Below are 20,787 nucleotides of genomic sequence, written 5' to 3'. Positions count from 1 at the left end.
CTCGACATGGGACTGCAGGGCCAGACCTTCAACCTTCCAATTGCCAGGCAACCGCTCTACCACTGAGACAAAGCCGTCCAAATTATATTATTTATTTATTAATTAATCAAACCATCAGCTCCACACAACTCTCTGGATTTCTCAGACTATGTTCAGAAGATTGTGGCGTCCGGTGACTTTCGCATTCCGAAAAAACGCTGCAGTAAGATAAAAAACCTCTTCTGAAAGTCCATCATGTTTTTTGAATCCTCTGTGTCCCCTTGGCTATAACAAACTGTGTGGAGGAGGGGTGGGGGGTGAGGACGGGTGGGGGGTTGGGGGGGAAAACACACTCATAGAAAGCTTGTTTTTAATGTGGACACTGCTGACAGTGTTGTTGTCATTTTAAAAGACTTCCTCATGGGGGAGACAAAAAACTACACACTCTACTCTAGCTTTAACCCTCATGTTGTCCTCATGTTTTCTCATGTTGTCCTCATTTTGTCCTCATGTTGTCCTACAGTGGTGTGAAAAAGTGTTTGCCCCCTTCCTCATTTCCTGTTCTTGCATGTTTGTCACACTTAAGTGTTTCGGAACATCAAACCAATTTTAAACAATAGTCAAGGACAACACAAAATCAACCAAAAATGCAATTTGTAAATGAAGGTGTTTAGTATTAAGGGAAAAAAATCCAAACCATCATGGCCCTGTGTGAAAAGTGATTACCCCCCTAAACCAATAACTGGTTGGGCCACCCTTAGCAGCAACAACTGCAACCACGTTTTGCGATAACGTGCAATGAGGCTTTTACAGCGTCCTGGAGGAATTTTGGCCCACTCATCTTTGCAGAATTGTCCTAATTCAGTTACATTAGAGGGTTTTCGAGCATGAACGGCCTTTTTAAGGTCATACCACAACATCTCAATAGGATTCAGGTCAAGGACTTTGCTAGGCCACTCCAAAGTCTTCATTTTGTTTTCTTCAGCCATTCGGTGGTGGACTTGCTGGTGTGTTTAGGATCATTGTCCACTGCAGAACCCAAGTTCGTTCAGCTTGAGTACACAAACAGATGGTCGGACATTCTCCTTCAGGATCTCTTGTAACAGCAGATTCATAGTTCCTTTTATCACGGCAAGTCTTCCAGTCCTGAAGCAGCAAAACAGCCCAGACCATCACACTACCACCACCATATTTTAACTATTGGTATAATGTTCTTTTTATGAAATGCAGTGTTCCTTATACCCCAGATATACTTGGACACCACCTTCCAAGAGTTCCACTTTTGTCTCATCGTCCACACAGACTGTTGTCCCAAAAGTCGTGGGGATCATCAAGATGTGTTGTGAGAAATTTGAGAGACCGAGCTTTGATGTTCTTTTTGCTCAGGCAGTGGTTTTCTCCTTGGAACTCTGCCATGCAGGCCATTTTGCCCAGTCTTTTCCTGATGGTGGAGGCATGAACGCTGACCTTAACTGAGGCAAGTGAGGCCTGCAGTTCTTTGGACTTTTGTGGGTCTTTTGTGACCTCTTGGATGAGTCGTCGCTGCGCTCTTGGGGTAATTTGTGGGCGGCTAGCCACTCCTGGAAGGTTCACCACTGTTCCATGTCTTCGCCATTTGTGGATAATGGCTCTCACTGTGGTTTCGCTGGATTCACAAAGCTTTGGAAATGGCTTTATAACCCTTTCCAGACTGATAGTCTGATCTCAATAACTTTCTTTCTCAATTGTTCCTGAATTTCTTGTGGGTTCGGCATGATGTGTAGCTTTTAAGAATCTTCTGGTGGACCTTACTGTGTCAAGCACTCCTATTTAAGTGATGCCTTGATTGTGAACAGGTGTGGCAATAATCAGGCCTGGATGTGGCTAGAGAAATTGAACTCAGTGTGGACAACCACAGTTATAGTATGTTTTAACAAGGGGGGGCAATCACTTTTTCACATAGGGCCATGATGGTTAGGATTTTTTTTCACCTTTAATAATAAACACCTTCATTTACAAATTGCATTTTGTGTTTACTTGTGTTGTCCTTGACTATTGTTTAAATTGGTTTGATGTTCCGAAACACTTAAGTGTGACAAACATGCAAAGGAACAGGAAATGAGGAAGGGGGCAAACACTTTTTCACACCACTGTATATCAATGTTCTTTTTAATTCCCCAAAATAACATGATTGATTCCAACGCTCTTTGCCAAGTACAAATCTCTACCTTTCTATCTTTCATTAATTTTGGGTCTTATTCAATTTTATAGCATTGTAAAACAAATGGAAGTGTTTTTGAAATAGTATTGAGTAAAAGTTGACGTATTCCAGTCTGTGATTATCATCAACATCCATTCCTTTAATTTTAGTATCAATAATCCCTAATTTCTGCTTTTCTAACTCAAACATTAGGTATAATTTCCTATAAATGAGGTTTATTGAACATTATTTCCCAAAATAACTGTAAAACTGAAGTTAACAATGTTAAAAACGTCAAAAGTGACAAACATTGAAAAAAGGCGCCAAGTGTTGAAAAAAGGGAAAAAAACAATGAAGAAAATCTATGAAAACGTCAACTAAAGTGTTGAATTTTCGATTTTGACGGGAAGACAACACGAGGGTTAAATATGGTCTTAACAAGCCAACAGTGAGGAATACTAAATAATAATATGATGAGCGAATCGATAATGATGATGATTAATGTAAAAAGATCAATTGAAAAAAAGTTTTAAAATAAAATCTCAAAATGCTTAATGTCACCGTTATTAAATTAAAATACAAGTAGTGGGTATTAAGTTTATAAAGTTCTAAAGAATATTTTGCTTAGGTTTTAGTTTTTCAAGCTGTAATCATAAATCACTCTTGTTAGAAGTTCCTTAATTTCCATTGTGCATTGCATTCTGGGATTATAGTGTTAATCAGCACCAGTTTTACATTATTACAACATCACTGTCTCAAAAAATGGTTTTATTGTATCCAACTAGGAACAAAAATCATGTTAGAAAACATGATTGTATGTTTAGTATATTCATATGTAAGAATACTGCATCTCTCTCAAATCTTCAAATATAAAACTCTTAAATATAACAATTGTCTTGCACACATCATCCAAAATGAAAAATGTCTCTTTTCGTCCCAGAAACAATGTCTACAGGTACTCTGGACAATCAAAATAACTCAAGAAGTGAATGCAAGAAAGAAGTAGTAAAACAATTTTGTCAAGTCCAGCCACTTGCCACTCGAGGGCAAAATAAATCAGAGACTACACATCACATTAAAAATACTCCTCACTGGCCGATTTGCTCACTTGTTTCAAGCAAATGCAAATTTTAATTCTCATAAACTGACAAAACTGAGTTGATAAGAACCTGTGTATAGGCTGTAATAAACATGGTATGGGACATACTCTCACGTACCTTTCTGGAAAGCCGCCACAAGGGGGCGCTCAAAGCACAGAGCCAAGTCCACAATGAAGAGGTTAGAGGCAACAAAAATCTTTCCTGACAAAGGGCACTGAAATGCAAGAATAATAAAGCACAATTACTCCACATTACTCCTTGAATTTGCATAACACAACAAAACTTTTAGACTAGTTTAACAATACTATACCAATTCCCGTTATGATTTTGCCAGATCAAATCTAATCACATTGTTCTGGTACAAATCTTTTCTCCTATTACAGACAAACATTACTCCATCTATTCAACAAGCCCAGATAGTCAGCAACGTTAAGCCATTTTACTTTAACCAGGAAGTCCGTTAACATGACAATCTCTTTCCTGTTGAAGACCTGGCAAGTTTGTAAGGGTTAAACCTGAGCTGCCTAACATCATTCATGACTGAAGACCAACACGTGTCTCACTTTCCTATGAGGATCTTTATTTAGTATTAACTTGGAAGCTAACTCAGCTGTTCCACTCAGCATCTGACTAGCTTAACGTTGCATCCTTCTTCAAAGACAAAATTCAGAAGATTAGACAAACCGTCAGTGCCTCATATCAAGTACAGGATATGTGTTGTCACATGTCACATGTTCATCTACATGCTTCCACTGGCACAGATTATGGAAAACAACTAAATAAGTTACCAAAGTTATGTGGACGACACAAATTTACATAACCTTAGCACCAGGGGACTATAGTCCAATACAAAAACTGACTAAGTGCATTGAACAAATTAACGGCTGGATGTGCCAGAACTTTCTGAAATTAAATGAAGGAAAAACTGAGGTGGTTGTTTTTGGAGCAAAAGAGGAACGATTAAAAGTCTACGCTCAGCTTCAAACAACAATGTTAAAAACAACAGACAAAGCCAGAAATCTTGGTGTAGTCATGGACTTAAGAATATATCAAGGGTTAAAGGACTTTTGTGTCAACAGGCTTTGGAAAAACTTGTCCATGCTTTCATCTTCAGTAGACTTGACTACTGTAACGGGGTCTTTACAGGTCTCCCTAAAAAATCTATCAGACAGCTGATTCAGAACGCTGTTGCTCGAGTCCTCACCAAGACCAGGAGACTGGATCACATCCCTCCAGTCCTCACTAAGACCAAGAGACTGGATCACATCACCCCAGTCCTCACTAAGACCAAGAGACTGGATCACGTCACTCCAGTCCTCACTAAGACCAAGATAGTGGATCACATCACTTCAGTCCTCACTAAGACCAAGAGACTGGATCACATCACTCCAGTCCTCACTAAGACCAAGAGACTGGATCACATCACTCCAGTCCTCACTAAGACCAAGAGACTGGATCACATCACTCCAGTCCTCACTAAGACCAAGAGACTGGATCACATCACTCCAGTTCTCACCAGGACCAAGACACTGGATCACATCCCTCCAGTCCTCACTAAGACTTGGAGACTGGATCACATCACTCCAGTCCTCACTAAGACCAGGAGACTGGATCATATCACTCCAGTCCTCACTAAGACCAAGAGACTGGATCACATCACTCCAGTTCTGAAGTCTTTACACTGGCTTCCTGTGCCTCAAAGAATTCATTTCAAAGTACTTTTGCTAATTTATAAATAACTCAAAGGTTTAGGAAAAAAATAAATTTCTGATCTGCTACTACACTATGAACCACCCAGACCTCTCAGGTCATCTGGTACAGGTCTGCTTTCTGTCCCCAGAGTCTGAAGTAAACTTCAGATCCGCTGCTACTCTCAGTTCTTTTAAATCAAGGCTGAAGACCTTTCTTTCTGATGTTGCCTTTCTTAGAATGGTTGTCCATTTTTTTAATGTTTAACTTCTTATACTCCCCTTTTATTCCTGTGTTTTATCAGTTTTTCTATTTTTTAACTGTTTAACTGTTTTTGTGTAAAGCACTTTGAATTGCCCTGTTGCTGAAATGTGCTCTACAAATAAATCTGCCTTGCCTTGCCTACCTAGTCTAAAACAAGACACCTGCTTAGGCTTTCAGCTAAAATTGCAATCAACAGAGTTTGACTGAGATCTATTCTGTCTGAGTGTGAGGTTAACTGGTCTGACAGCAGTGTGTTAGCATCTGAACAAAGTGCTGTAAATGTCCACGTGAACTGCTGCTGTGCAGACTGTGGTCAGAGTTTTGCACGTGACTCCAGTTGTGTCCACTGTGGTTTAGCAATAAAAAAAAAAATGAAATGTTGGCCAAAAGAGCTCAATGCAATGCAGCTTTGGGTAACACAAGTAAGAGGACAAAATTAAGCCAATAATTTATTACCCATTTGACCACAAATACCAACCAAAGAAACAGTGAAATGATCACGAACTGTTAACACCACATTACGTGGTGGTGACATGGAATGTGTGAAAATTCCTTGTGGCCACCACGGGATTTTCAATGATCCATGTTCATGTCACGGACTTCTTCCGTGGGCCCATCCCGGAATTTTTGGTGATTCCGGGAAACCACAGATTTTGAGTTAAGGGGCAGTGTTCATTTCACAGAATTCTGTGAGATCAGGTTGTCAAATAAATACAGGACTAAGAAATTAAGAGTACAGTTTGCAAAGTACAGAAACCTGTAATATGTATATCAAATGCTTTCGGTTTGTTTTAATGAGCTTTTTTCCAAAATACATTGCAATACTTTACCTATAACTATCATATGCTTGACACTTAAATTGCATGCAAGTGTATCTATTAAATGACAGACTAAGGATACTTAATGTGCAATTTTTTAATTACCTGAATGATTGCAAACTGTTCTGCAATGAATTACAAATAAAACAATGTGTTTGTTTCTGTGAAAGTAAAGAGATATTTATTTATTTATTTATCAAGGTTTAAAAGCAAAGGGGAATTAAAGGAAAAGTCTGACCATCTATCTACACTGAGCACAGAAGGACAACGACGTGCAGATACATTCCCTTTTAAAACTATAACTAACCATCAAATGAATAAAAGAAATTCAGCACAAATAATATCAATAATGTAACTCATAAGTGTGGTCAGCTTTGTTCTTGATCTTAAACCCAAAGTGGGCAAATGGTTGTGCTACTAACTTCAATAATACATAATCTAAGGTTATAATAATGATTATGGAAAACAAAAACAAAAATATCTAAATGTGTGTGTTCTTAATATAGTTTAATACAATTAAATGCAGTATTATTATGTCATGGTAACTCACAGCACTGTTTTGTAAAAAACACAAAACAAGCCAAATCTATTTGACAGACAAGGTTTCTATCACATTTAAGGAAGTGAAGAAATGCACGCATGCATAATTTCTGAGAAGTAGACGCTGACACTAAACCACAGCATCAATATTTCTGCATTATTGAATCTGACGTTGGTTTTGCTGTTTACTCTGGAGGGTGTTGGTACTGACATTGTACACAGAAACACGCCTGCACACACTGATTTGACCAGATTTAAGGTTTGCAGTTATGTAAATCAGTGGCGGAGAAAGCTCAATGCACTGCAACTTCAGAAAATAAGCAAATAGACAAACGGAAAGAAACTTAAGAAAACATATGTGGCATAAACATACATACTAAAAACATATCGTACAGTGCATGCTGTAGTATTTTTCATACTTTCCGAGTTCCAGTAAAACAAAGTTAGTTTTTAGCTTTTGTACGGTAATATATTTTCAAGTGAAACAAATATTTGAGCGGTGTACAGTTACAAGGCAATAGGGGTTTAAATCATATCCTATCCTATTTTATTGAAGCAAATAAAGTCATGTGAGTAATGTGTCATTATTCGTAGAAAAGACTGCAATCGTTTGTGTAATCAGTTCTAATCAAAACTGTACGGTTGGAAAAGCTGGAGGAATTGTTTTGGTTTGGTACCCAGCCAGACTGATTCTGAGTAAGATAGAGTACAGAAAACTGTTATTCTGGTGTATTGAATGCTTTCGGTTTCTATATGTGCAGTATTATATAAAAGCCACAGCTGATCCAGAAAGCCCCAGAGTCTCCTGCTGTCTGATGTCAGGTACGTTTCAGTGAGACTTTATAACCTGGAAACTTGTTACTGTTTTGTATTTGGTCTGCATTTTCAAATTTAGTATATTGCAATAACTTGATAATGTGTTCGATATTGAAATTGCATGTTACTGTATCCAATCAATGACAGAATAAAATTACTTCATGTGATGTTTTCATTGATCTGATTTGCAACTTATCTGTAATCATCAAAAATACAATATTTGGTTCTTTAAAGTAAAGAAATTTTTCTTTTTTCCCTCTAGGTTTGAAAGCGCAGGGCAGACAAAGAAAAGGTCGAGCCACGTCTACAATGACCACAGGACAAGATATTGCAGGTACATTCCTACTTAAAATACATACAAATAATACAATTCTTTAAATGGATGTTTTTTTTAATTTAAAAAAGAGGACATAAAAAATGATCTAGGCCTCAAAATCTAATGAGCTTTGTTATGTGGGATGCTTTCCAAAACATAAACTGGTATATGTGCATTGAAAATTTGTCACCTCACATACCTCAAACCAGACTTAGTTATCTAGAAATAGCTGCAGGTAAAATGATGAGAACATCCGATATAAGTATACTAAAGTACACTGATTGTGTTATTATTTTTGCAGTCTATACAGTCTCCTGTAAGATGTCAAACATGCATTAATAACCTAATTAAAAAATAATCTAACATCTATTTTAATCTAAATCTGTGTTTTGTGATGCCTACACTGCAAGTGTGGCAGGCATGTTCCCTGATTGTGCCATCGCCAGGAAATATCCCTTATGTTTTCACTTATATTGCAATGTAAATAATACACTCAACACTTACAGTGCGCTTAACAGTACCCAGAGAAGAGAGGGGGAGGGTGGGGCATGGAAAAAGAGAACAAAAGAACCAAAAGAAGTTTTATCGTCACATAGGCTATTAATAACTGCGAGAGGGAGTGTGAGGGAGCCCCTCATACTCAACAATATCCAGCTGTGTTAAAGCTTCAGTAGGTAACTTTTGTAAAAATGTATTTTTTACATATTTGTTAAAACTGTCACTATGTCCTGACAGTAGAATAAGAGACAGATAATCTGTGAAAAAATCAAGCTCCTGTGTCTCCTCCCTGTGCTCCTACTGCCACTTGCAGAAACACACCGCTCCCGGTCAGAAACAGCTAATCAGAGCGAGGAGGACTGTCTTAGCAGTGTCAATCACTCTCGTGTACGCGCTGCTCGTACCCCTCCCCCGCACAGCGCGTGACAGCTCAAGTTTGCTAGTGCACTGCAGCTGTGCTAATCGCGGAGAAACAACTTTTCAGGAAAACTGCCAATTTCTCGAGTGACACCTGCTCAGAAAACAAAGACGGGCAAACAGAAGAAGACCGATGATGAAAAGCAAGCTAAAAAGAAAGAATTAAACCGAGCCCGAAATAAAACGAGGGTCAACATCGGAGCGGTTTTTCCAGAGGTGGAGGGAGCTACGCCTACTGGAAGGATTCAACACGGATTCTGAGCTAGCGTTAGCCACATTTCTGCTCGACATGTAAGTATCCCTGCTGGGTTTGTTTAATTTTTAAAGAACAAGCGTACACAACTAAGATATCGATGGTTACAGTATCACTGGTGATAGCGCAAATCTCATTTAACTCTGTAGCTTGTTGCTAAATCTTACAGTTAGCTTGTAGCACAGCAGGAATGTTGTAGTAGGTGAAGATTAACTTTACTTGCTAACTCCTTCACCCTCAGTACAAGTAATATTGTTTCGATGCCTACATTTAGTAAGCCAAAAGGTGTTTTTGTCGATCACAATAACTGTAGCTATGGTTAAACTACTTTTCTTGTGCGCTGTCCCTGTCAACGTTTGGCAAGGCAGAATTCTACTTTTGATTATTTTTTAACATACGCGTTTTCTTCCCCCTCAGGATGTAATTCGTAAATCAAATGTCTGACACAAATTCTTTATGCTCCTTCAACAGGTCAGACATGGCCCAGACACAGAGGCACGTGAAGGAATAGTCTTCAGTCCAAATCAAAATGTTCAGTATTTCCTTGTGCAGGAGTACTTTGCAAAAAAAGCTGATTTATTTTACCCATATGCAAAATAAAACCTAAGACATATTTCTAAGATGTTGTTATTCCTTGGCTTATTGAGCTTCCTCACTGATTCATCATTCCTACTGAAAGTTTACTGTTTTAAATTGATCCAAAAGGTAATTCAGTAATGTATTGTGTAACGTGCTACTTTTGTTCACACAAATGAGCGATTACATAAAAAATAATTTTAAACCCTTTTTATTGAAAAAATGTACAACAATTTTAATAGAAATATTTTAAATAAGCAATTTTTTTATATAAGCTATACCCTCCTCAGAATAAATCCCCTGTATTGTCCATAAGGATGTGGAAAGCATCGGGGGCCCTGCTTACTAGCCTGCGCGTTCACGGCAGGCCCCGCTGTGGGGGAGGAGCTGTGGAGGGCTGTAGCGCAGCGGAGAGCAAGGCGGAGGGACCTGTAAGGTGTGCTTGTTCAAATTTTTTGGCTAAGTCCACGTTTTCTCAGAACTCCCTACTGCAGCTTTAATAACAACTAATACTGTAGACAAATGTCAGAAGTGTGGACCGGCGCTAAGTGGCCAGGCGCGGAGAGTAAGACGAGAGAAAGCTGAGGAGAGATCCTACACAGACACGGCTTTACAGACGAAATGGGACATGTAACCCAAAATTAAACCATTTCCATATAAACAACATTGCAGCGGATGCGAGGACATTAGCACTGTTGCGTCCTAGAAGAGCTAACAGCTAACAGCTAACAGACGCTAACTAGCACCGACTAGCACTGCTCACTGCTGTTGTCTGAAAAACAACAGACGGGACAAATGTTGCGTTTACTGGTAACTGGTAAACATTGAGACCGACGTATAACCGACTGCTATCTGTTGAGTTTTTCTCCCGTTACTCTGTCCTCTGTGACTGTCTACATCTAGAAACTAAGCTGCACGGTGCAGGGACTACTCTGATTGGCTCATGATCAGACGGTAGTAGCGGTAGATGGGCTTCGCAAAAACCCTGGAGCGTTCTATGAAATGACGCTTTTAAAAAAAGAAATCGCTTGATCGCGCAAATTTGATCGTGGGAAGTCAAAATTGTGATTGCGATTAAAATTCGATCAATTGTGCAGCCCTACATGAATTTCTCAAAATTATACTTGAAGAGCAACATTTTTACAAGGAAATATGTAAAAAATATCAATTTTGAATGCTGGAACTATTTATTCTCCTGAATTTGATTCAAATATTCTGCAGTCACCTACCTAGAGTTGGTCGAGTGCTTTACCCTGAAAATGCATGTAACTGTATCTAATCAATGACTACAAAGGATATTCTGTTAAAATATAATGGTTCTGTAAATTAAAAAGATATTTATTTTTGCCTCTAGGCTTCAAAGCACAAGAAAGTTGAAGGAAAAGTTGAAACATGTCTACCATGAAGTATGCTGAAGGACAAGAACCAGCAGGTACAGTCCCACTTATGTATATATTATATATATAATTTATTAATTTGATCTTTCTTTGTATGTGTACAGACAAAAGCACTTTTTGAAGCCATAATTTAGTTTTTTTGTTAAGTTTAAAACAATAGAATAAAGTAAAAGAAAAAACTAGGGCACAGCATTAAAGGGTAATTGGCATTTTTTCAACCTGTCTCAACCTATTTTCCCATATTTTTGTGTCTAAGTGATTGATGGGAACAACAATCTTTGTCATTGGTCCAGTGTTAAGAGAGATCGCTGCAGTCAGCAGCGGCGAAACGAGCTACAATGCAAGTGAATAGGGCTATTGTCCAGCTTGTATTTACCTTCACAGAAGGGCTTTTTTGATGTTGACAGGCTCAGATTAATATTCTAGGTGCCTGACAATATTATGGAAAGGATTTCTTAGGATGTCGACCTTTCTGTTAAAAAGTAAACGCGAGCATAAAAACACCACCACACTTCACATCAATAAACAGTAATTGTAGCATTGAAAACTACACTCTGGTTTTGGTTGAAATAAACACAGTTTACGTTTTACATATGAAAATATTTTGGCCTATACACGCTAAAAGTATTGCTTTTTTAAATGAAGTCTGGTTAGCATTAAAATCAGAAATAAAATACCCAAAAAATGCATGAACTAAATAGCCTACTAAATCTAATGTGTATTATAGCCTGTCATAATTTAAACAGTCTCCCAAAAAGAACGGGTATCTCTCTCTCTACGCCTCTACCTGCTCTGTGTGTTGTGTGTGGTGTGTGTGTGTGTGTGTGTGTGTTGTGTGTGTGTGTGTGTGTGTGTGTGTGTGGTGTGTGTGTGTGTGTGTGTGTGTGTGTGTGTGTGTGTGTTGGCCGGCATGTGGAGTTTAACTCTGAAAAAAACACAGATTAACCACAGGATCCCGTTGATCTCACGATGGACATGTGTTGTCATATTTAACCAAACGATCCGTCAACGGCAAAATAAAAGCCTCTTGTTTACAAGAGGTCTGAGAGACCTTCAGCTTACAGCAGGGTCTACTAACATGACTGGCTGAGATACAAGCTAGTGGCCCAGGTGTCGCATCAGTTTATGGAGCTTCTCAACTCCAAAAACTTTGAAGCAAATTGTCAGTTCGGCAACGATTCTCGCAATAATGCTTATATTCAAAATCTAAACAGTTAATTTCTCGCCTAGAACATTTTCACAAGTGAATTTAGTGTTGAATGAGGTGACAGAAATTGTTAAAATTGTCCCGTTGTGGGTCTGTCTGTACCGTAAACCCGACTCTCGTTGACCAAGGTTCCTATGCGGAAAAGGGAACAGCGAAAAAACTCTGCCCTGAAGTAGGAGCTGAAAGAGTTACAGGAACTGTGGCCAGAGGAACCTAATAATCCCCAAATTGATCCAGTCGGAACACGAGATAAAAAGAGTTCTAGGAACATTATGTTCTAGAAACTGCAAAACTCCCTCTGGTCGGAAAGTGGCTTTTGACACAAAAACATAGTGAAATAGGGCCCAGGTTGACAAAACGGTAATTACCCATTAAAGGTGCACTGTGTTGTTGTATTTTGCCACTTTTAGCGCTGTAGAGAAAAAAATGTCATGTGTTGTTTTGTACTGTGAATGGTGAGATGTGTCACGATTCAGACTTCAAACATATGTAACACTATTCCACTTATCCACAGTTGGTGATGCACACACACACTAAAAGGGGCTGTCTGTTGTACTTAATCTCAAAGTGAACTTCTCTTTCTCTTTGACAGTCCTACTCAACTTTCTCTCCAAAGTTGGACTGGAGAAATTTTATCCTAACAAACTCACTCTTCGGTCTCTCTTGGAGATCAACAAAAACAGCATAAATGAAGAAGCTGTCTCATCTGTGGAGGACATACCAAGGGGTTTTCTCAGGAAACTATTTAAACTCAATTCTGAATGCAGGAGCTGTACACACTTATCAGACAATGATAATAATGATGATGATGATGATGATGATGATGATGATGATGATGATGATGATGATGATGACGATGATATTTATACTGCAAAAGACCCTGCAGAGGATAATAAGGTCAACCCTCACGACCTCATAGTAGCTCTCTTCCTTTGTGCTGACAGCTTCTTGCAACAGGAACTGGCCCTCAAGATGTCCATGTGCCAGTTTTCTGTCCCACTGCTGTTGCCCCATGCCAATACCAGTCAGAGTACCCTGATGCTTTGGGCTCTGAGAGACATCGTCAAAGAGTGGCGTCCTCATAATTTGTCTGAATCAAAAGGGTTTGTTGAAGACAACATTATCCAAGCAGATATTCCATTCTACTCATTTGTGAGGCTGAAAAACTGCAGTTTATCCAAGTCCCAATGTTTGAATCATGTTCTCAGCTTTGGTCAGTCCAATAACAATACGTTCATACACAGAGATATAAAAGGAGGAGCAGTTAAAAGAAACATTGCCAATGGTTTAGTAGAGGTTTGCTGGTACCTTCCCAGTGGTACTGAAAATCTTGACATATTTCCGGAGCCAGTTGCAATCGCTAATTTGCGAGGAGACGTTTGTGAGTCAATTGCACAGTTCAGTTTTCTTTGTCATGTGTCCACTGCTGTCTTTGTGTTCCTGGACAAAGTTGAAGAAGAGGAGCACAAGATTCTGACTTCTCTTCAAGATGTGAAATCCAAACTGTTCTTCGTTGTTAACCGCAAGGACGGGAATAGTACAGAAGATATGTCTGTCAAGAAAACACTGAAAGAATTAGACCTACCAAAGACCAGTGTGAAATTCAAAAGTCCAAGGATAAATCTAGCCGAATTTTCAAATAAACTTTGTGCAGCCATCAAGACATCCATCAAAGATGTAAAAAACCCACGAAGCATTGCAAATATGCTTGACAAAGCTGTTGAACTTGGTCTGTCTGTGGATGAACGCACAAGTGACGACCAAAGGAAGGCAGCTGAGGACATTGCGAAAGGAATCGGAGAGCAACCAATACCAGACTACAAGAAACAACAACTCCCTTTGCAAGGAGATAACTGGAAAATGTTATCAAAGTTAGAGAAGGAGGAATGTAGGATGAAAGACACCGGTGACTCAGGCCTCGAAGAGTTTAAATCTCAGCTACAGGCAGAAAAACTAAAAATCAGAGAGGGACAAAGCAAACAAACATTGTCAAAAGGAATTAAGAGTTTTATTAAAATCGTATCCACAAGTGACAAAGAAAAAAGAGATTATTTCCTTAAGTGGATGAAGTTGGAGTTGAATTCACATTATCAGGACAAACTGACTGATCTGCGTAACAAATTTAAAGAGCAATGCACGAAGAAAGATGCAAAACTCATTGCAGGGTTGGATCAGGCTTTGCTGGATAGCTCTTTAGGAATAGAGCATTACATGAGAGAGATGGGGCTGATCTATGAGTTTTCCTTGCAATCACCAAACACTGCTGATGAAACATCTTGTCTCCCTGGTTTGGCAGCTGAAATGCTGTTGGATGGATATCCTTTAGAGCTCTTAGACGGAGATGCGTCTAACATCCCAGAGAGATGGGTGACAGATGTGCTAATGGAGCTTCACAAGAAGGTCGGAGAGAAGAGCAGACTGTTGGTACTGACGGTGTTGGGTGTTCAAAGTAGTGGGAAGTCAACACTCCTCAACACCATGTTTGGTGTGCAGTTTCCTGTCAGCAGTGGCAGATGCACAAGAGGAGCTTATATGCTCTTCCTCAGAGTAAGTGAGGATATACAAAAGGACTTGAACTTTAACTTTATACTTCTCATTGACACAGAAGGTCTTCAGTCTCCTCATTTGTCACAACTAGAGGATAGTTATGAGCATGACAACCAGCTGGCAACCTTTGTCATTGGCTTAAGTGATGTCACCATTATCAACATTGCAATGGAGAACTCAACAGAAATGAAAGATGTTCTGCAAATTGCAACTCATGCTTTCTTGAGAATGAAGGAAATTGGTAAAAAGCCAGTTTGTCATTTTGTGCACCAGAATGTTGGTGGAGTCTCAGCTCATGCAAAGACCAAGGCAGATAGAAAACATTTATTGGACCAGCTCGATGAAATGACTCAAATTGCAGCCGAAATGGAAAAGCAGCCCGCTATAAAAGCTTTCACAGATGTGCTGGACTATGACATAGAAAAAAACAACTGGAACATCCCGGGACTCTGGCATGGGACCCCACCGATGGCACCAGTAAACACAGGTTACAGTGAAGCTGTAGCAGATTTAAAGAAAAATCTTTTGGAGACATGGAAAGGAGACAAACACTACGAAGTGTCACAAATCCCAGAGTTTCTAGAATGGATGAGAAATCTCTGGAAAGCAGTGAAATATGAGAACTTCATCTTCAGTTTCAGAAACACTCTTGAGGCTCAAGCATACGACAATGTCTGCATAGAGTTCAAAAAATGGGAATGGGAGTTTAGAAAAGAGATTTTCTCCTGGCAGACAGAAGCAGAGTTGGAAATTTTAAATTATGACAAATCTGATCTCAGTCATTTGAATGAATTAGTCCAATCAAAAAAATTCCAAGTGGAAAACAAAATAGCAGTCCAAGACAAAGTAATGAAGCAGAAACTGCGGGAATACTACAAAAGGAAAGACAGACATGTGAATCTGATAGAGAAACACAAAACTGAACTTGTCAGCAGTATTAGTGGTCTTGCAAATGAAATCCAACGATCAGTAGAAAATAAATTGGATTGTGCACTTGAGCTAAGAAAAAGTTTAAAAGAGGCTCAGGACATTCAAAGAAAACAAAGAGGAATGATTGAAGAACAAGTTATGAAACTCTTGAGTGACTGCAAACACCAAACACTCACTGACAAAGAATTGACAGATGAGTTTGACAAGATGTGGGCTGAAGCCACAGTAAATGTGTCTGGTCTGAAAGAACAAAACATAGAAGCAAGCATCTTAAAACAGTTGAGAAAACAATTCCAAAATCAAAATGTCAATGAGGAATTACAGAACATTGGAGACCTAAAAGACATTGTGAAGGATCCATTTAAGGCAAAAAAGAAACACTTGAAACCAAACCTGACCACGATGATAAGTAAAGACACAAAAAGACAGTTGCAGAGCTTTGCAGACTGTGTTATTGAGTCTTGCACACGGTTTGTCCATGATATTGCAAAAACAGAAAGAGACTACAATGATTCTTTTACAAGAGAGCTTCTGGAAAAGGTGGATGAATCTCTAACACAATGGAGCAAGCATTGCAAGCCCCAGTTTGGGTTTGACCTGAAACTTTACATGTGTGGCATTGCCTCAAGAGAGTTCCTTCACATGCACAGAACATTCTTGTCAGATAGAGATCCAAAACGTCAGCTGGAGAAGTACAAGCCTCAGTACTTGTCAGATTTTCTTGATCTATACAAACAGAGAGATGATTGCCAACGAAAAGCAAATGATTTTGTCAGACTTTGTGTCAAACCTGCTGTTGAAGAGTACATTAGTAGATCTCTGGGAATAGAAATTGTAGATCATATTTTGACAAGTCATTCAGCTGAGTACAGTTCACGCTCCTTTTTCCAGTACAACATTCAGAAAGAGCTGCTGCAAAAAGGAGAGTTTGAGAGTTTTCTCAAGTACATTTGTACATATGAGATTTATGTTAAAGATTGGATATTTCAGCACATTCTGCAAAACATGTCAGAAGACAAAACTTTGTGCAAACTGAAGATAGAATTTGGAGGTCATAGTTAACAAAATAACAGAAGCAACAGAACAAGCCTCAAAAGGAGAGGATGGTGTTTTGCTGCCAGACAACCAGGAAAGCATCGCAAAGCTCATCAACAACATGCGCAAATATCTGATCAAAGACATCTCAATGTCAGAAGAGGCTGAAAAAACCACCTTGTTTCAAATCCAAAGCACATGTCGTCCATTTACAAAGAGCCTCATTAAAGCATTGGGTGACTTGAAGGAACAGATGCAGGAGGAATTCTCAAACTCTGAAGACATCACTGAGACTCTGAACAAACTTCCAATCAAACCACAAGATGAGCTTTTCAAGGGGGTGTTTGGCTGTGGACAACAATGTCCATTTTGTAAAGTTCCGTGTGAGGCTGAAGGCAAAGACCACAAGAAACATCATGCAACTGTTCATCGGCCACAGGGTCTATATGGATACAGGGTTGAGGACACTGAGAAGCTGGTTGAAACACTCTGTACAACAATTGTGCACAGTCAATTTAAATTCAAAAACACAGACACTAAATCGAAGTACCATCCTTGTAAGAAGTACACCAAATACTATCCAGACTGGCTCATTCCTCCTGATACCACCACCGAGGCATCGGACTACTGGAAGTACGTCCTGGTTCAATACAATGAAAGATTTGCTGAAAAATACGAAGCCAAACCGGCTGATGTTCCAAAGGCCTGGAGGAGCATCACAAAGGAACAAGCGCTGAAGGGATTAAAAGACGCTTTCAATATAAAGTGAACAATGTAAAATCCTGAATATCATAAAACAAAACATTGAAACATGCAAGACCAAAAGGAAACAGGAACTGAAGGCGTTTAGAAGAACAATCAGTCAAGACAGATTAATACTGTTTGAAAATGATCAACGTGCCTGCAAAAAACAATCTATGTAGAAGTGGACGTAATCAGCCTAATATAGTGTAATGAAAACATCTCAAATATTTAAAAGCTGTGCAGGAAATAATTTAACTGTGACAGACTATAAGATTTTGTTTTATGTTTTAGTTTAGAAGTGCAAAAGATGATATAAATACGTTGCAGAAAATTAAATACTGTAAATAGGTATGTTAGACTTTTAAATATATTCTATACTTTATATTTAATACTTAATTTTTTATATTTTTCAAGATTACAAATGTTTTTTTTAAATCAATCTTCTGCAGGTCTTCGAGCACAAAATATGGTGTGCACAATATTAATGTTAAAATCATTTAAACCCTCCCGTTGTCCTCGGGTCAAATTTGACCAATTAAAAAAAAATATACATATAAATATATTGCATTGTTCCCTACAACCATTTCCCTTCACAAGTAGGCTGACCTACAATAAATAATTGGTTCAATACTTTCATTGAATTTGTGTTTTATTAAATTTAATAGCATTTGAAATAAAAGCTAATAGAATGTTGAAAAAAATCTTAAAAAACGTGAAAAGAAATTGACAAAAAAATTGGAAAAAGTGACAAAAATGTTAGATAAAGGTGTCGAAAGAGACAACTTAAACATTGACATTTTATATATTTTTTTTTAATTTGACTGGAAGACAACACAAGGGTTAAAAAAGAGATAATGAGATAATGTTTTTTTATCATTTTTTTGGGGTTGTGATTATTAGAAATGTTTTTTAACCTATTTCCAAGATGCTGGTTTCCTATGTTCATAACGACTGGTGTTCACAATTATGATGCTGAAGATGTTCAGAGATCACCTGGAGAACAACATCATGTCAATGCTTTTTGATTTTATACTCTTTTTTTTATCTTTTTCTTCATATTTGTAAATGTACAATATAACTGGTTGCACAATAAGGATGACGTTGTGATAATGAGGATTTAGAAGTTTTGTTATAAATATGTCAGCATGGTTCATTCATTGTTGCTTTGAGTTGACTTACTTTTATTAGTACGACCTATTATTATTTACTCCACTTTTTACATTTGTATAGTTTTATTTTTCCTCATTATTGCTTAATTTAATCTTAAAAGATATATGTTGGAGGTAACAAAAATCAACATTAATTGCAATATATGTTGATGCCAGATGATGATGATGATGATGACGATGTGTTAAATGAGTAACTCTGGGTGCCCAGTTAGCTCAGTTGGTAGAGCGGGTGCCCGTATATAGAGGTTTACTCCTCATTGCGGCGGAACCGGGGTTCAACTCCGACCTGCGGCCCTTTGCTGCATGTCACCCCCCCCCCTCTCTCCACTTTCTGTCTTCAGCTGTCCTGTCAATAAAAGGCCTAAAAATGCCCAAACAATAATATTTAACAAAGAAAATGCTGAAAATAGTTTATTATTCATTTTTACTTTGTTTTAAAACATTTGTTGTTGATTAAATGCTAAAGATGTTGATGTTGTTGATGATGATGTTAAACTACAAAGGCCATGCACAGTAACAAAGGTTTTCTAAAATGTCATCACTATGCTTTAATATTTCTTATTTCTTTGCTTCTAGTTATAGGTATATGCCCATATAACCATTTTTATATTTTGATGTGTATTTGATAAAAGTGGAATCAGTGAATAAGAAATATTGACACATTTGACTTTTGATGCTGACTTGCTTTGTTTTTACTTTATTTTGTTCTTGTTTTATTCCTTTAAAATATGTTTCATAAACTAATGCAGTGACTTGTGTGTATGAAAATATATTATAAGCCTATTTTGTACGAATAGCATGTGATGACATTCTTTTTAACTTACTATTATTAGTATTACTACTTATTACGCCACTATTTCCAATATTTTATAACTCAAAAGTCTTTCTAGTTCCTGGAGAGTACAGAAATCTGCATTAGTTTAGATGTTGTTGCCAATGATTAATGCTATTATTATATTATATGATGAGTTATTCGACCTACAACAAAGTATAACAGCTGGAATGTCATATATGTCAAAGACTTATTTAATGTTTTAGTTCAAGATTTGTTGACTTTGTTTATATAGAGTAAAGTAATGATGATGATGATGATCCATGTAAAATGATCATGTGAGTATTTTTCTTTGAAATAAATATAAAAGACAAAATACTTGAAGTCACTTTTGTCAAATTTAAATTTGTAAATAAGTTTACAAATAAGCAATGCGGGTTTTCTACAAATTATTTTGTTTTAAAGTTTTGGTGCATAATGTTTTGATATTAAACGCCCGTTACAAGCCGTTGCCAAACAAGTTGCTACAAAGCTAATTAAGACTACCAGCTCCACATTAAGACTCTCAGCTCCACATTAAGACTCAAAGCTCCACATTAAGACTACCAGCTCCACATTAAGACTCTCAGCTCCACATTAAGACTCTCAGCTCCACATTAAGACTCAAAGCTCCACATTAAGACTACCAGCTCCACATTAAGACTCAAAGCTCCACATTAAGACTCAAAGCTCCACATTAAGACTACCAGCTCCACATTAAGACTCAAAGCTCCACATTAAGACTCAAAGCTCCACATTAAGACTCTCAGCTCCACATTAAGACTCAAAGCTCCACATTAAGACTCGAAGCTCCACATTAAGACTACAAGCTCCACATTAAGACTCGAAGCTCCACATTAAGACTACAAGCTCCACATTAAGACTCTCTCTGTATTTCTCAGTATGACAATGTTCAGAAGATCGTGGCGTCCGGCAACTTTCCAGAGCAGAAATTCGAGTGAAGATAACGACTCACGATTCCTCATGGGGGAGACAAACTACGCACTATAGCTTTAATGATTAGTTTTTCAAGCTATAACCAACAATCCCTCTTTCCAGCTGTCAGTAGATCCATTTCTTCCATTGTGCATTTCATTCTGGGATAACAGTGTCTATAAACACAAGTTAATCATGACACTACATGTCATCACGTCTCAAAACACAGTTAGATTTACATTGTTTCCAATCAGGACATAATGTTATAAATATGATTGTAAGAAAGTATTTTTATATGCAGTTATACTGCCTCTCTCTAAAATACAATGGAGGGGAATGGAATTGAATTTGTGGTGCTCACATCTTTGAAAATATATTATATTATATTAAAAAACAGTCTGTCTCATGTTGTCCCAGAAACAATGTCCCCAGTTACTATGGACAATCCACACAAGTCTTTGAAGAGCAAATAGTGAATGTAAGAAAAGCGCTGATACAATTAAGTGCAATTCCGCCTCCTGCCACTTGATGGCACAATAAATCAGAGACTTCCCAATCGCAGTAAT

General features: G+C 38.0%; 1 protein-coding gene across 1 annotated transcript; it reads left to right on the top strand.

The window, feature by feature from the left end:
• Positions 1-7,307: 7,307 nt before the first annotated feature.
• LOC116678141 (up-regulator of cell proliferation-like) lies at positions 7,308-17,765 on the top strand. Its single transcript, XM_032508195.1, is given in 5 exon segments — positions 7,308-7,391; positions 7,648-7,719; positions 10,800-10,877; positions 12,642-16,566; positions 16,568-17,765. Coding segments are annotated over 3 exon segments (4,728 nt in total). The 5' UTR covers positions 7,308-7,391; positions 7,648-7,719; positions 10,800-10,837; the 3' UTR covers positions 17,331-17,765.
• Positions 17,766-20,787: the final 3,022 nt, after the last annotated feature.

The sequence above is a fragment of the Etheostoma spectabile genome, unplaced genomic scaffold (assembly GCF_008692095.1).
Source record: "Etheostoma spectabile isolate EspeVRDwgs_2016 unplaced genomic scaffold, UIUC_Espe_1.0 scaffold00006502, whole genome shotgun sequence".
NCBI lineage: Eukaryota > Metazoa > Chordata > Actinopteri > Perciformes > Percidae > Etheostoma > Etheostoma spectabile.
Note: the sequence above shows the minus strand (reverse complement) of the source record. Positions and strands in the feature narration are given on the sequence as shown.